This window comes from Marmota monax, unplaced genomic scaffold (assembly GCF_021218885.2).
Source record: "Marmota monax isolate L192 unplaced genomic scaffold, Marmota_monax_Labrador192_F-V1.1 WCK01_AAM20220418_F8-fsc00015, whole genome shotgun sequence".
Lineage (NCBI taxonomy): Eukaryota > Metazoa > Chordata > Mammalia > Rodentia > Sciuridae > Marmota > Marmota monax.
This window is the reverse complement of record NW_026692194.1, coordinates 442,357-460,419: the sequence shown is the minus strand read 5'-3', so window position 1 is coordinate 460,419 and position 18,063 is coordinate 442,357. Positions and strand designations below refer to the sequence as shown.

Genomic DNA, 18,063 nt, shown 5'->3' with positions numbered 1-18,063 from the left:
CCCTCATTTCCTTCAATTTCCTCCTCATCCCCTTTGGAAGTCAGACATTGAAGAGTAGGACACTCAAAAGCAACTACATATATTAACGAAATTAGAAAGTCATTGAGCATGCCCAAACATAGCAGAAAAGAACTGAGATCTTAAACTTATGCTTCAGGCTGATCGTTAACACAGAGATACCCTCTACGGGTCATAACAAAGAACCAAAACAAAATGCCATCAAATCTTGAGAAAGGGGGTAGATAACCTAGAATCACTGCATTAGATTCAAATGATTCAGTTTTCAACAAAAATAACAACAACAACAACAGCAACAACAAAAATCACAAGACATACAAAGAAACAGAGAAGTATGGTCTATTCAAAGGGGAAAAATAAAAATAGAAACTGTTTTTGAGAAAGACCTGATGGCAAGTCTACTATGAAAGACTTTAAAACAAAGGGCTTAAAGATACTCCAAGAACTAAAAGAAGATGTGGAGAAAGTTAAGAAAATGATTTATGAACAAATCGGAAATATCAATGAAAAGATTAAAAACCCTAAAAGGAAACTGAAAGAAATTCTGGAACTGAAAATTATTATGCTGAAATGAAAAGTTCACTAGAGAGAGTTTCAAAAACAGATGCAAACAGGAAGAAAAAAAGAATCAGCATACAGGAGGACAGGGTCATGGAAACTGTTGCATCAGAGGAACAAAAACAAGAGTAAAGAGAAGTGATCAAAAGATGGTGGAATGAGATGGACATCCTTACCCTAAGTACCTGTATGAAGACACGAATGGTGTGAATAGACTTTCTATACAACCAGAGATATGAAAAAATGTGCTCTATATGTGTAATATGAATTGCAATGCATTCTGCTGTTATATGTAACAAATTAGAATTTTTAAAAAAAAGAAAAGTGATCAGAGCTAAGAAACATCTGGGACCAGCAAGCTGACCAATGGACTCATTTTGGAGGTCACAGAAGGAGAAGAGAGAAGCAGAAGAGGGAATATTTGAAGAAATAATAACTGAATAATCCCCCAAGTTGATGAAAAAGCATCAATATAAACATCCAAGAAGCTTAATGAACTCTAAGTCTGATGAACTCCAAGAGACCCACACAGAGGCACACAACTCAATCAAGCTGTCAATAAATAAATAAAGAGAATTTTGAAAGCAAACAGAGAGAAGTGACTCATCACACTCAAAGTATTTTCAATAAGATTTGAACAGATTTTGCATTAGAAATTTTGGAAGATAGAAGCTTCCAAAGAGCTAAAAGGGAGGGGGGAACCCTCTCAACCAAGAATCTTATATCCAGCAAAATTATTTGGATAGAGATAATTAAGTGATAGAAAAATTAAGATGTTTCCATTATAATGCAAAACGGAGGGAATGTGTTACCATTACACCTGCCCTGCAAAAATGACAACAAGAGTCTTCACAGGTTGAAATGAAAGGACACTGAAGAGTAATTCAAGTTACTGAACAGTAACACAAAGCTATCTGAAGTAGTAAGGACTTCAGGAAAGGTAAATACATATACAATTTGAAAAGCCAGTATTATTGTAACAATGGTGTATATTTTTAACTTTTGTTTGCTGAATAATTTAAAAGACAAGTGAGATAAAAAGCAATTAGTTTAGAAGCAAATATTACTGTACTTTTAGTTTATAACTATACATTTTGTTTTCTATATAATTTATTAGACTTAAAAATTTTAAAGATTTCTTTTAAAATTAGCTATTTTCTTGGATACACATATATAAAGACATAATTTTGTGAAATTAACAACTGGAAAGTATGGGAACATAGCTGTTAAAGAAGCAGAGTGTTTGCATTCTATTAAAGTTAAGTTGGCATAAGTTCCAAGTTATAGTATTATAATTTTATATGTTCAGTGTAATTCCAATCATAACCAAAAGAAAAGAGCTAAATAATATACACAAAAGGAGACAAGAAAAAATTAAAAACCTTTTACTACAAAAATATCAACTAGGGCTGGGGTGGTGGCTCGGTGGTAGAGCACTTGCCTTGCATGTGCAAGGCACTGGGTTCGATCCTCAGCAGCACATAAAAAATAAATAAACAAAATAAAGTTTAAAAAAATCAACTAAACACTGTAAAATAGATTGTAATGCAGGAAATAAAGGACCAAAATGCTATAAGACATGTAGAAAACAAACAGCAAATTTACAGAAGTAAAATATAATTGAGATTAGGCTCTCCATTCGATAGATTGAGAATCTGCAGAATGGATAAGAAAGTATGGTTCAGCCATATGCTGTCGACAAGAGACTCACTTAAGATTCAAAGACAGGAATAGATTGAAAGTGAAAAGATTAAAAGGAAAGTTTTTCCATGCAAATAGGTATTCCATTAGTGTATTAAGCTATACTAATATCAAACAAAATGGAGTTGAAATATAAAATGCTACAAGAAACAAAGAAAGACATTATATTTTAATACAAGATTCCATGTGGGAATCAATCTAACAAAAGAAGTGAAAAACTTCTACATGAAAAACTACAGAACAAAAGAAATTGAGGTTCTATAAAATGGAAGATCTTTTATGTTCTTGGATAGGCAGAATTAATATTATCAAAATGGCCATACTACCAAAAATGCTATGCAGATTTAATGCAATTTCTATTAAAATTCCAAAGACGGTCTTCATAGAAATAGAAAAAGGAATCATGGAATTCATTTAGATATATAGGAGGCCCAGTATAGCCAAAGCAATCCTTAGAAAAGTGAAGCAGGAAACATCACGGCGGGTGCCGGTGCCGTTGCCGCCGCTGCCGTCGCAGGGGGGGAGTCGGGCTCCCTCTCCTGCTGTATCAACGTGCACAAGTTGTTCGTCACCCCCTGGTTATTTTGCAGCCAGCCGGCCTTCTACACATCACAATACCAGACCTTAAATTATACTACAGAGCTATAGTAACAAAAACGGCGTGATATTGGTACCAAAACAGACATGAAGACCAATGGAACAGAATAGAAGAAATAGAGACTAACCCAAATAAATACAGTTTTCTTATACTAGCCAAAGGCGCCATAAACATACATTGGAGGAAAGAGCCTCTTCAACAAATGGTGCTGGGAAAACTGGAAATCCATATGTAGCAGAATGAAATTACATCCCCATCTCTCACCCTACACAAAACTCAACTCAAAGTGGAGCAAGACCAGAAACCCTACATCTACTAGAAGAAAATGTAGGCCCAACACTCCATTATGTAAGCTTAGGAACAACAACTTCCTCAACAAGACTCCTGAAGCACAAGAATTAAAATCAAGAATCAGTAAATGGGATGGTATCAAATTAAAATTGTTCTTCACAGAAAAGGAAACAATGAAGAACATGAAGAGAGAGCCTACAAAATGGGAGAAAATCTTTGCCATCTGCACCTCAGATAGAGCCTTAATCTCCAAGATATAATGACATAAAACCAAATAACCATAATGACAAAAAAATAAGATAAATAACATAATGACAAAAAACCAAATAACCCAATTAATAAATGTCAAAGGAACTGAGCAGGCACCTCACAGAAGAAGAAATATGATTAGTCAACAAATATATGAAAGAATGTTCAACATCTCTAGCAATTAGAGAAATGCATCTCACTCCTGCAGAATGGCAATTATCAAGAATGCAAGTAACAATAAGTGCTGGTGAAGATGTGGGGAAAAATGTACACTCATACATTGCTGGTGGGACTGCAAATTGGTGCAACCTCTCTGGAAAGCAGTATGGAGAGTCCTTAGAAAACTTAGAATGGAACCACTATTTGACCCAGTTATCCTCCTCCTTGGCATATACCCAAAGGACTTAAAATCAGCATGCTACTGCGATGTATCCACATCAATTTTTTTAGCATCTCAATTCTCAATAGCTAACCAATTTAGGTGCCCTTCAACAGATGAATGGATAAAGAAAAAAAGTGATAAATTTACATAATGGAATATTACTCAGCCATAAAAGAATGATTTTATGACATTTGGTGGAAATGGGATGGATCTGGAGACTATTATGCTAAGCAAAATAAGCCAGTCCCCAAAACCCAAAGATTGAATGTTCTCTCTGATATAAGGATACTAACATAACAAGGTGGGTGGGAATAGAAGTTTAGTAGATTAGACAAAGAGGAATGAAAGGAAGGGAGGAGGGAAAGGAATAGGAAAGACAGTGGAATGATTCTGACATAACTTTCCTATGTACATATGTGAACACACTATGGTGAATCTCTGCATCAGGTACAACCACAAGACTGGGATCCTAATTAGAATAAGATGTACACCATATTTGCATAAATAAATCAAATTATACTCTACTATCACGTATAACTAAAAAGAACAAAAATTTTAAAAAATTAAATATGCAAGGTTCTATATAGTAAGATCAAGAAAATTAACTAAATGGGCTATGAGAAAACAAAGACTCAAATGATGAAAATCAGAAATGAGAGTGGGGACATTATTACCTATCCTACAGATACTAAAAGGATTGAGATTATTATGAATAACCTTGCACTTACAAGTTTGATAACCTAGATTAAATGCAAACATTCCTAGAAACACAACCCTATGAATGCTAACTCATGAAGGAATATATCTGAATATACCTATAAATAATAGTAAGGCAACTGAATCAGTTATCAAAAGTTCCCTGACAAAGAAAACACTTCATGGCTTCATCAGTGAATTCTACCAAACATTTGAAGAATTACCATCCTTTGCTCTCTTCCAAAAACTTTTAGAGGAGAGAAAACTACCTAACTCACTCTACAAGGCTAGCTTTACCCTGATAGCCAAAGCCAATAAAAAAATTCTACAAGAAATCAACAGACCAATATCCCTTATAACACTTATAGGAAAATCCCCAACAAAACACAGCAAACCGAATTAAACGTCACATCAAAACATGATACATCATGAAAAAATGGGATTTATTTCTGGAATTCCAGAACAATTCAACAGTAAAAAAAAAAAAATCAATCAATCACTCTGATTCGCCACATTAGCAGAATGAAGGGAAAATAATTCATGATCCTTTCAATTGATTAGAAAAAGCACAAAATTCAACATCCCTTCATGATGAAAGTGTTCAACAAGTTAGAAATGGGAGGAAAATATCTAAGCATAATGAAATCTGTGTACAGTGGCTGGGCATGAGTAGCACATGCCTGTACTCTAATGGTTCAGGAGGCTGAGGCAGGAAGGTCACAAGTTCCAGGCCAGCCTCAGCAACTTAGCAAGGCCCTAAGCAGTTTAGTAAGACCCTATCTCAAAAAAAAAAAAAATGTGACTCCGTGGTTAAGGGTCCTTGAGTTCAATCTCCAGTACAAAGAAAAAAAAATAATCACAGTGAACATCCTATCCAATGGAGAAAGACTGACAGCTTTTGCTTTTCTGCTCAGATCAGGAACAAGAGGTGAATGCCCACTTTTGCTGCTTAAAATCAACATACTACTAAAAGTCCTAGTCAGAGAAGTTGGCAAGAATAAAGAAATAAAAGACATCCAAATTGGAAAGGAAGAAGTACACAGAAAACACAAAAATTTCACCAAAGAACTGTTAGAACTCATAAATCCAGCAACCAGCAGGACACAGAGTCAACACTCAAAAATCACTTGCATTTTTATATACTAACTGTGGTAAGCAATCCAAAAATGAAATTTAAAAAAACAATTCCATTTATAAGAGCATCAAAAAGAATAAAAATATTTAGGAATTAACCAAGGAAGTCACCAAAACTACAAAACATTTATGAAGGAAACTAAAGGAAAAAAAATAGATGAGAATGAATAGATGTAAGATGTGTTAAATCAACTTTCCATTACGGTCACCAAAATACCTGACAAGAACAACTTAGGAGGACGGAAAGTTTATTTTGTCTCACAGTTTCAGAGGTTTAGTCTATAGTTGGCCAACTCCATTGCATCAAAAGACATTATCAACACAATAAGAAAGGCAACCCACAGGGAACAAACACCTTCAGAATATACAGAACTACTAAAACCATACCTCCCCAATTCAAAAATGAACAAAGGACTTGAATAGGACATTTCTTCAAAAACGATATACAAATGGCCAATCATTAAGGAAATACAAGTCAAAACCACAATGAGATAGCATTAGGATGATCAATATTTAAAAAAAAAAAGCAGAAAACAACAAGTGTTGACAGGATGTGGAGATATTGTAACCCCCGTGTCCCGTTAGAGGGAATGAAAAAAAAACAAAAACAGTGAAACCTCTGGGGGAGACAGTATAGAGATTCCTCAAAAAGTCAAAAATAAAATTGCCATATCCTCCAGCAATTCCAATTTTGTTATACTTTTGAAAGAATTGACAGCCGCTGGGTGCGTGGGTGGGGGTGGCACATGGCTGTAATCCCACTGACTGATGAGGCACAGGCAGGAGGATTACAAGTTTAAGGCCAGCCTGGGCAAATTAGTGAGACCCTCTCTTACAATAAAACTTAAAAGGAAAAAAGGGCTGGGGATGTAGCTCAGAGGTAAAATTCTCCTGGGATCCATCTCCAGTACCACATACACCTAAAAGAATTGAAAATAGAGTTTCAAAAAGATGTACGTATACTACATTCATAGAAATATTATTCATGATAGTTAAAATGTCAAAGTGATCTCTCGACAAAGGAGTGGATTAATAGAATATGGTAAATATACAATAAAATTTTATTCAATCTTAAAAAAAGAAGAAAATTCAGTGGATGAACCTAGAGGACATTATGCTAAGTGAAATAAAGCAGTCACGAAAAAATAAATATTGTATGGTTCCACTTACATAAGTTACCTAGGGAAGATAAACTCATGACAGACAGAAAGCTGAGTGGTGGTTAACGGGGGTTGAGGAAGGGGAAATGGGAAGTTACTATCTAATAGATACAGAATTTCAGTTTGGCAAGATAAAAGAGTCCTGGAGATAGCTAGTGGTGATGGGTTGTATGACAACATGAATGTGCTTTTCACTTAAAAATGATTACACTGGTAAACTTTATTATATTTTACCACAATTAAAAATAATTAGAAAAAATAACCCAAGTCAAACATTCCAAGTTTTTTTTCTCACCTTAAAAAGGTCTCATTAGCTGGGCCAGGTTCAGTGTACTCAGAATGGAGAATAAATCTTGGTGTCATGGCCTCAGTTTGCTGAATGGTGCTTCCTTTTGTTTGTTACTCTGTGGTTCCTGAACTTGTACAACCACTCTTTCTTTGCACCAATGACTATCAGCTCAAACAAACAAACAAATACACACAAAGGAGCTTTTCTAGTTCTCCTGTGAAGGACTGGCCACCCACAGAGACCTAACAGGGCAAAAATCCAGTGGATGAGCTTCAGGAGATCCTGGGTCCCACAGAGGCACCACGGTTGCCTGCAGATACACATGAAATAAGTCCAAACATTTTTGTGAGTACCTTGGATGATAAAAGGGAAACCCTCTACAGCATTTTTTTCAGACAGCTGATAAAGTTTGACAGCTTTAAAGAGGAAATGGAACTGACAGATGTCGGCAGAATCAAAGGGAAAATTCTGTGTTCCTCAGAGCCTCACTTCAGAACCATGAAGCATAGCCTGAAATTGGTAAAAATGCTGGTGAATGACATAATTCTATAAAGAAGTAAAATATTAATTTTTCACAAGTTAGTAGCTCTAAGCAAGACCTTTAAATTTTTTTTCTATTCTATTTTTTCCATTATTCTATTTCTTCTGTAAGACTGACTTTTTAACAGAAATGCAAAATGTCACAACAGTGGAAATTTTCACACACACCACAATACCAACTATATAACACTGAAGAAACATCAGAAATTTCCTGCTGTGTCATTTTCTGTTTCTTTAAAAAGTCTCATCTGTACTTCATCTTTTTTTCTTACGCAGCTAAACCACCAAGCAAATACATCACCCGATTCCTAAGAATTTGGAATCCTTTAAATTTTCAGTAGTTGAATTTTCATAGAGTACCCTTTCAATTCTCTCCTACTGTTCCTCCGAAAACCTAAAAATTTTATTCAAATTCTTGTTAATTAAATTTTAATAGAGACTCTAGTTGGATTTGTCAAAAGCAAGTTCATGATTTTTTGAGAATATGTAGGTGTTTTCTTTTAACTCTCCATGGGATAAACCATTTATTAGTTTTCTTAGTATTGAAATATTTCTTAGTACTGAAATATTCTCACATTCCTGGAATATTCTGCACACAGAATAGGTGAATGACAACAATAAGCAAAAACCTCCAATTTTGTGGAGCGTTTGTTTTATTTAACTTTATAAAATGCCCTGAGATTTAGTCCTTCTTTTTTTCTTACACAGAGACTATTTTGCTCTCACTGTTTCCATTTTGAGTTTTTCGTGCATGCAGCACCTCTCCTTCACGCCCACCTACACACCACACACACACGCACACACACACACACGTGCGCTATCATTTCAGCTTTCATTTCACTAATTTCAGATTTCCCTTTATTGTTACTGAGATAGTCTTTTGATCACTTCAATGTCAATTTGGAAATGGGAGCTGTCACCAGGAAGTCAGGTCCCCTAGAAATCCAGGTGGTCATTCTGTCCAGGGCTCCTTCGAAGTTCACCTGGTGTTCCCTTGGGGCTTCTGCCGCATTTTCCGCCTCTCCACCACCATCGAGTATTTGAGTAAAGCTGACTCTACGGGTAACACTCTCCACACTGGAAGCCCTCTCTGTTCCTTTCATTCATTAACTGATAAAATGACAGAGCAGGGGAAATGGAGGGGTGGGTCTGACAGGGAGAGAATGTTAAGTGTGTGGTATAACATCTGGGTAGTATCACTGGCTGTGGGCTAAAGGATTAACTAACAGGTTTGGAAATGCAGGCCTGGGAAAGGCTGAAGTTGAAGTTCAGAGCAATCACTGATGTGTGAAAAAAAATAAGCCTACTAGAATCTTTAAAAAAGATATTTTTTATCCTGCAAACACTTGAAGCAGCAACACAGAGAATAACAGACTCCTGTGTATACTCATCGCTGAAATTAAACATTAGATTTCTTTATGTCTGCATCTCTCCTTTTCTTTACTTTGTTGAGATATTTTAAAACAAATCTCAGATGCAATGTCATTTTCCCCCCCTATGCCTAAGTAAGCATCTTTTAAAATATGAATATTTTATTCCTAACTACATTGCCCTGATCATGCTTAACAAAACTAATCAATAATTTTTGGCATCATTTATCTCCTATCCATAAACATAGTGCCTCAATGTGTGATGGGATTTTTTATCAGGTTGTATCCCAGGCCCATCAATGGCAAGTAACTGCTCATTCTTCACACTCTCAGTAGAGTTAAAGGCTAAAATCAGGATTCCCAAAGACCAGGGAAGGCTCAGGAACTGACTGGAGCCCTATCTTAGGAAGGACAAAGTCTCTCAGGCTCCTGAGGTCCCAGGATTGATTGTCATTAGTCCCAGAACATTGTCACCTGGAAGGATCCTTACTGTGAAATGCAGGGCTCTTATTTGTGTTTCTGAAACACAAATAACTTCAAGCATCCTAATACATTGTTTATTTATGAATGTTAATGACCAATGACGTGGAATGCCTTACCTAAAATGAGTGACGAGCTTTGACGATGGAGAGATCAATGCTTCTCTCAATGGCTTTAATTTGACACATTACTCAACAGAGCTTATGGGGCTAATTACCCCACAGTCCTACATGATATGAATTGTTCTTCCTTCTATTCACCCCTGGGAAGGCAGATAGTTTCCCTATAAGCAGTTAACCAGTCACATTACACAACTCAGGCTAAATTTACCAGCAGATTGCCAAATCTCCACTTTGCTTTGTGCTGAGGAAAAGGCAGCGCCAGGGCAGAGTTTAGTAGGAAGTGTTCACAATTCTGAGAGCTTCTTGTTATTACACTGGCTTCCTGTTATGCAGAGATGGGCGGAGAGAGCAGAGAGCGGCTGGGAAGGTGTTGCAACTGATGGAGATACACACACAGACCCAGAAGAGGTAACTGAACCCTAAATTCCTGGCTGCTGAGGCCTGCATTCAGGGAACAACTTTTAGATGTGTCCATCCATTAAGTTACATAAATTGGTCTCAAGGGTAAGTGTCCCGGGAAGGCCCGTGCGGTTTAATTTCAGAGTACACAGAGAGCGCCTCGGTGCAGTCGTCAGTTTTACAGCTTGTCTGTCTTCTGGAAGGGATAACATTTTTATTACCAAAGTTAACAATGATATTTAGAATTAAAATAAACCCAGAGAATGACAGGATAAGTGTGTCTAAAAGTCCAAATGACAGGTCTTAAATTGGAAAGATTTTAAAAGTCCTTCCCCCTCCCTGAACGGTGAGTGTTTTTAAATGGAGGGAAGCTTGCTTTATTCACAGAAAAAGAATTAAGAAAATGAGCCTTGCCGGGCGCAGTGGCGCACCCCTGTAATCCCAGAGGCTGGGGAGGCAGAAGCAGGAGGATCACGAGTTCAAAGCCAGCCTCAGCAACTGCGAGGCGCTAAGCAACTCAGTGAGACCCTAGCTCTGAATAAAATACAAAATAGGGCTGGGGATGTGGCTCAGTGGTCGAGTGCCCCTGAGTTCAAACCCCTGTACCCAAAATAAAGAGAGAAAGAAAGAAAAAAGAAAATGAGCCTTGAAGTTCTGTAGCCAAATGTCCTCATTTTCTTCTGGTGGAAACTGAGGTCCTTCATCCCAAATTCTGATCAAAGGCCGGTCACAGGCTGTGTGTGTGGGGGGGTGGGGGGGTTGTGCACATGTATGGGTTGTGCACATGTATACCATGCAGGGTGTGGGCGAGGATGGATGGACCTAGCTTTATCATTTCAAGAGCCAGTGGTGACAGCACTGCTGCCCCAGAGGCTCCCCAGGGGTTCTCATCTCCACCTGAGCACTGGGTCTGAGAGCTGGACCCACATTACTTAACTGTGTCTCCCTCCTCCCCACACCTTGGTCACACTTGGCTTTGATCTGAATATTTGCGTCTCTTCAATCAGCTTGGGCACAGACCACTGGTAAGACCAAGCTTATGACCTAATGTGTCCATTTTCCTGTTGGGTTTCGGCACAGCTCCGGTGGTGGGCTTGAGGTTTCAGTACCATTTCTCTGTGACTGTTTTTTTCAAGGCTTACTGAGTCCTGCAGAGGATATGTTGGGCGGAAATAGTAGCACAGAGTTGTTTATGCATGATGTTGAGGCAAAATTCATGATGACAAACCCACTCAGCCTCAAGTGTTCTGTTACAGCAGCAGAAACAGACTAAGACAAGGTACTTCACATGGTAGTTAGGAATTGTGGCTGTTTTCTTGTGCAGAGGAAGGATAGGGCTGTCTCTTCTGTCTCCATCTCTTATTCTCTAACTACCTTGATTTGTAATGTGGAAATTTTGCCTCATTTTTGCCTCTCTTTACCACTAGAATATATGCTCCTTTCTGGGCCGTGTAGCCTAAATAGGGATATTGGGCTTTGAAATCAGATTTCTAGCTGCGTAACTGAAGCAAATCATTTCACCTCTTCCAGCTTCAGTTCCTTGCCTTTAAAGCAGAGGTGACAATGTGGTATTTATCATGAAGAGTTAGTGTGAGCAGTAAATGAAACTAATAATGCAAAATACTTGCTTTTCGGGCTGGGGTTGTGGCTCAGTGGTAGAGTGCTCACCTAGCATGCACGAGGCTCTGGGTTCGAGCCTCAGCACCACATACATGTAAAATAAGGATACTGTGTCCATCTAAAACTTAAGAATAAATATTAAAAAAAACCCAAAGTACTTGCTTTGTGGCTAGTACATTTTAAGTACTCAATAAATCAATAAATAACTATTGGTTTTTATTGTTACTAGATTAGGGATTATATTTTCTATACGCCACTCTGTTTGAATGAGCACAAGTGAATGTATCTAGAAGTTGCAAGATTAAGTAAATTTGCCAATATTTGTTAAAATATTAAATACCTTGAGGGCAGCTCTTAATTCATTCTAAAATATTTATTTCACCTACTCAGCAAATAATTACAAAAGTCCTTTAGTTATCCAGATGCTTCTTTAGGATATGGGGAGATCTTAAAAATCCCCAGGGAAATAACAACCTTATCTCTTGCATCTAGATTTGTCTGTCTCCATAGCCTGAAGTGGTAAATGCTTCCCTCAGCTAGTTTGCTCTGTGTTCAGCTTCTTTTTTGGTTTCCGAATATCTATCATGCTGCTTTTCTGCTCAGAGATTTTCAAGTCACTCATATCTCCTGGTTTTCACTTGCACCTCTTCCAAGCACTTTTTAAATCCTGAGGCTTCAACTGTCAAAACCAGAACTCTGGGGGAAACTGGAATCTCTCAGTCTACCTTTGAATTCCACACAGCCTCACTTGTCTGTTCAAAACAGACTTCCTTCTTTGCTTCCAATTATGGCTCTCCCAGCTCTGGGACCTCTTTAAAGTAGAATTATTTCTAGCTGAACTTAGATCCCCAGAACCAGATACTTTTCCCAGTGCAGACACAGTGCTCGGCCATTGTAGTTACTATGAGTTGAATGATTGATGGAAAAGACTAGCTAACCTGAGCCACTCAGAGATCTTTGCCTCCTGCTCCTTGCTACACCAAGAGCCAAGGTCTGTCCATCTGCCTTACTTCTGCCTTTTATAGTCTTTCCATTTTCATTAGCATCATCCTAACTTGGGCCCTCCCAGTTCATACTTAAGTTACTGCAATGTCCAGTTAATCTTCCTTTATCCACCTCTCTCCATCTTTTTACCCCTCATATCTTCCTTTCTTTTTCTCATTTAATATAAGATGAAGTGCATACTATAATAATGTTAAAATATAGCTTCTCTTCAGGAGGTGGATGCTGGGGGTCATCAGAGGCTTTTAGGAGAAGGAAACATGAGATTTGTGTTTTACAAGGACCATGTCTGTGCCTACTGGAGGAAGGAGAAGGTTTCTAGTGTTAGTTGGCTGGGAAGATGTCCCCTTTTAGTAAAATACAGAGACCAGTGAAGGATGGCAGGTTGGTGTGTGGTTGTTGGTGCAGACAGGGAAATCATAGAAGGTCAGAAGGAGGTCAGTGATAAGCCTGGACAACAATGTGGTAAGCTTGAGAATCTCACTAGGTACATACAGACATACAGACAGCTGGGTAGATGGGGTCTGCAGCTCAGGAGACCCGTCTGCGATGAGACCAATTGTGCTCTATTTCTTTCTGGCACATTCCCTCATCTTCAGATCCAAACTCAACACAAACAGTCCAATAACATAACTCACCTGTGGTCCTCTTTTGCTCAGCAATGTGAAATGGCTCCCTGATACCTCTCAGGTTCAAGGTTGAGGTCTTACTCTGCCATCTAGAGCCACTTCTCTGGGACCCCCAGCCTGATTTCTCCATTTTTATGGCTCACTTAACCCCATACTTTGTAATGATAGCACTCAGATTCCAGGAAGTGAGTGCTGACCAACAGAATCAGAATCAAAAGTTTTCTCTATCTCTGATGTCCATTACTGTAGCCATGTGTTGCACTTGCGATGAGGCTGGTGTGACTGGTGAAATGAATTTTAGTTCAATTTACTTTAATTCATTGAAATGTAGACAGCCAGTCACAGTGGCTAATGTACTGGACAGTGCACAACTAGCTAGGAGCCTGTTCTTTCTCTCTCTAATACAGTAAGGATGTGTTTCTAGTCTCACCAAGTTACCCACTTGCTCCAGAGTGTTCTATGAATCTTAAACAACTGCCTTCTCATCCTGGTCCACTGCAGCACCTCTGCAGTCCACACCTGACTCGGACCTCCTTCCCCAAGGGAACACGCATGATGTGTACAATGAATGGCTCACAAGCAAAGCTTATCATGGTTATTATTTTCATTATGAAAAACAGCTCCATTAATAGTAATAGATATCTTTGTTTATTTTATCCAGGAACAACTCACACCCATAAAGAAGAGACTGTTCAAAGAGATTAGCAAAGAAACTTAGTCAGAACCAAGGCCCACCTGGCTTTCTTCTCTGATATCTGAACCATCCCTTGATAGGTCTGGCTTGTGAACAATGCTGAGGGTTAAGATACAGATCACTCTTCACGTAGGATCCAAAATTCCCCTATTTAGTCACTGGCTCACTGAGCACCTAGCTGTCAACCCTCCCTGCCCCCAGTGTTTGGGCCTTGTTATAGTAGTATAGAGGTCAGTGTGGAGCCATTATATCCTCTAACTCGTAGTGGGTGGCCCCAGGCCCATAGTCAAATCAATTTTAGTGGGATGAGAATAAGCACTGAAAAAATACTGGCTGGATATGTGGTGAGCAGCATCATTTGAAAATACAAAAGAAGGTAGTCAGGCCTTGGCCAGTCATAGGCTAACAGGTGGTTTGCTTTGCTGTCTCAAGGTTATCAAATCTCCTTTTGGCCAACTCTGAGAAAACAAGGTCCTCATACCTCTTGCTTTACCAGGCCATTCTGCAACACTCAGATGCTCCTAGGGGAAGGGGTTTGTTGTGGTTATTGTTGTTTTTGCCATGAAAAGGCATGAAAAATTCCCCAGAATTAAGCACAAACTGATATCCCTACAACTGAGTTCTTCTATGCAGAGTGAATTCTCTTCAATCTGTGGTTGTCTTAGTGGCTCTTGCTAATGCCTGCCCCACCCCTTCTGTGCTGCTGGACACCTTTCACTTTTTCTGTCTCCCATAATGGTCCTAACAGAGTCTTTGGAGCTGGGCATTGTGGTGCAAGCCTATAATCCCAGCAGCTGGGGAGGCTGAAGCAGGAGGATTGCGAGTTCAAAGCCAGCCTCAGCAACTTAGTGAGGCCCCAAGCAACTCAGTGAGACCCTGTCTCCAAATACAATTTTTAAAAAAGGGCTGGGGAGGGGCTGGGGATGTGGCTCAAGCAGTAGCGCACTCGCCTGCCATGCGCGCGGCCCGGGTTCGATCCTCAACACCACAAAGATGTTGTGTCCACTGAAAACTGAAAAATAAATTTAAAATTCTCTCTCTCTCTCTTAAAAAAAAAGAAATATTAAAAAAAGGGCTGGGAATATGACTCAGTGGTTGAGTGCCCCTGGGTTCAATCCCCAGAACCAAAACCAAAAACAAAAACCCAGAGTCTTTGGGTTTCTCTGGGTGGCCCAAGAGGCCTGAGTCCTTGTAGCCACTGTGTGACACCTGCTGATCTTCCCCTCTCCTGTGTGGTGTCCTTTTGTGGCCTCATGAAGGTTCCTTATTACATTACTGCAATAAGCACCACCACCCCATGTCTAATATCACTACAGGTGGATGATCACAAAAGTTACATTGGGATAAGCTACACAGAGACTATTAAGGTGGGATAGAATGCCCACATCTGATGGGCTGCCTTGCTCTTCCACTTTCTCTAAAAGTTTCATGTATGAACCACACTTTTCATTTCTGTCTGCCCTCTTTCTAGGGCAGATAAGCATCTTTGCAAGGTACATGTCTGACTTGGAGAGATACAGAGCTGAATATAGGCCTTCAAATTCCCTCCTCCCCACTGTACTCCTGCAGAAACCCTCCTGTAGTTCTTTTGGATCATTTGCACAGCCTTAGAGTAAGTGCTCAGCTCCAGTGAAAGACCTTGAAAACAGCAGATGGCTGAGGAACAAGATCTGAAACAAAGTTCTCTATTGGGTTGCCAGGAAACACTGACATGAAACAAACCCTTTGCACAAATGTTGCCAAATTCTCATCAAAATACCAATTTTTACACTAATATTGAGTATACATACACTCTTGTGATGATGTTCATTTAGTTGGGGGCTGAGTGAGGTGCATCTTGAGACCTCTCCAGGTCCCTGTGGGAAGTAAGAAGTGACTTCAGCTGGAACCCAGGTGTGAGGGTATGTTACAGGAATGTGGACCCCTTGTGAGGGTCAAGAGACTGCAGTTAGGACAGAGTTCTCTGCAGACAGCACTACAGAACTGAAGGGCAGAACCTTAAATGAGATGATAATTCTGAATACAACCGGAATTAATGGAATAAAGATTATCATTCTGTATAAAATTCTAGTATTTGAAAGTATGCTATAAACATGAATAAAAGCTGAGAACCATAAACCTGGAAGGAGATGGGAATAAAGGAATCAAAAGCAATGGGGAGAAATTGGCAATTAAAGGCACTAAATGTAGGAATGCAAGAAGAGAGGAAGTTTAATGATAGAGCAACATTTTGAAGAAAGAAGTTGAGGAAGCTCTCAGAAATGATCTCCATATTTGTAGTAGGATGTAAAGTCACTTTTGACAAAATAAGAGTGACATATGCTTACCTTTGTCCAGGGACAGTGCCAAATGGTTCGTTTGTTTAATCTCCACAAATATTCCATATAATAGGGGACTATGAGGAAAATGAGGCTCAGAGAATTTGTATAATTTATTCATGGTTAAGAAATCCAGGAAAGCAAAAACTGCTCTTTGATCAGGTGAAATGGGGGTGAGAGTGGAGCTGATGGCTTAGTTCAGCTATGTCTTGAATGTTCCAAGGATCAACAAATTCTGATACAGGGTTTGTAAAGATGGAAACTTCCTCCAGCAACCTTTGCCAGAAGAAAGAAATGCAGATGCTTTGTATGAGTAATTGTGGAGAACCAACATAAAGTCCAGGAGCCCTGGAGCTCTGAGTGGTTTTAGAGTCATGATTAAACTGGCTGGGAAAGAAGGAAGGTGGACATCAGAAGGAAATGTTGAATGGGGACCAGAGTGATTGATTGGTGCAGGCAAGGGAAAAAGAGAGAGTTGCCCTGGGTGAGAGTCACCCAGGAGGCACAGGTCAAGACCCAACTGAATGACCATGTAGAACTTTTGTGGGAAGGCAAAAGTCAGTTATACCTTGCAGTGGGTGGAGGGGTCTGGCTTCAGGTCGTCCTTCTGAGTTTTATTGGCAGTGACCACCTGACTGGAATGGTAATAGGAAGGCAATACCCAAGGCCTTTGGTTCAGCATAAAGGGCTATAAATCCTCTCAGTGGGCAGGGGGACAGAAGGGTCCAGCACCTCACACAGAAGGAAAATCAAGGAAGTGCCAACTGCCTGATGGGGGTCACAAGGACAGCCCTGGGGATTTTAGTGGGGTCTTCTGGACAAGGACTCCACTGGACAGTGAGGTCAGAGCTAACACCCCAGCTCTTCCTTGGAACCCGTGGCTGTGGAAGAATGCCCAGGCAGCTTCCGGAGGCAAAAGCAGCTGCGTGGAACTCACCGTGAACCCTCAGAGCGAGGCATTATTTTTTTCTCCTCTCTCTTGTCAGATACTAACTCCCACGCAGGAAAAGGAAGCACCTTTTGTCAGATGCTGCGGCCACTTCCTTTTTAGAAGGCTCCAGCCAATCTTTCGCTTTGCAGAATGCGGGGGCTGGCAGCAGCTGCTGGCCGGCGGCGTGCGAGTCGCTGAGTCCGGCTGTGGTCAGCAGGGGCCCCTCGCTCCTCTCCCGGCCTTCGGGGGGGACTTTCTCTGATCCAGATCTGGACCCTTGAGCTGGACCCAGCAGTGGCTGCACCCCACTCCTCAGCCCCCTCGGGGCTTCCTCTTTTGCCTCCCCACTCGCCCTTTGCTCACTGGTTCATGTCCCTCGGTCAGTCGGCCTCTCTCTTCCTCTCTATAGCTCGGTCCAGGAGCGTGATGACCGGTGAGCAGATGGCGGCCTTTCACCCATCGTCCACTCCCAACCCCCTGGAAAGGCCCATCAAGATGGGATGGCTGAAGAAGCAGAGGTCAATCGTGAAAAACTGGCAGCAGAGGTACTTTGTGCTGAGGGCACAGCAACTCTACTACTACAAGGACGAGGAGGACATGAAGCCGCAGGTACCCTACGGGCATTTGTCCCCATTAATATGGCTCTCCCTCTGCAGGCACAGAAGAGGCCGGGCTGGGGCCAGGTTAGACAGCACCTAAACTCACGTGGGCCTTCTCAATAGAGCTGCACACATATCCATCTGTGGGGAGCTTGCTTTTGCTTTTTTTATTATATTCTAGATACATAAATGTAGCAAAGATGACAGGAGCACTGTCCCCAGTGCATTGCTTCCTAAGTGCATTGCTAAGTCAAGGATCCCATTGTGGTGGCAACACTGAGTC

The 18,063-nt window shown here is 40.2% G+C and overlaps 1 protein-coding gene across 3 annotated transcripts in view; it reads left to right on the top strand.

Annotated features, from left to right (window-relative positions):
* Nucleotides 1-18,063, top strand: part of Arhgap25 (Rho GTPase activating protein 25) — an 81,127-nt gene that overhangs the window by 18,288 nt on the left and 44,776 nt on the right. The window contains exons 1-2 of one of the 3 annotated variants that reach the window (XM_046422485.2): nucleotides 9,851-9,996; nucleotides 17,591-17,790. In XM_046422485.2, coding sequence (XP_046278441.1) covers nucleotides 17,608-17,790 — 183 coding nt within the window. In that variant the 5' untranslated portion in view covers nucleotides 9,851-9,996; nucleotides 17,591-17,607. Of the gene's footprint in view, nucleotides 1-9,850; nucleotides 10,093-17,590; nucleotides 17,791-18,063 lie in introns of those variants that run through there. The other 2 variants (XM_046422495.2, XM_046422477.2) reach the window with 2 other exon arrangements.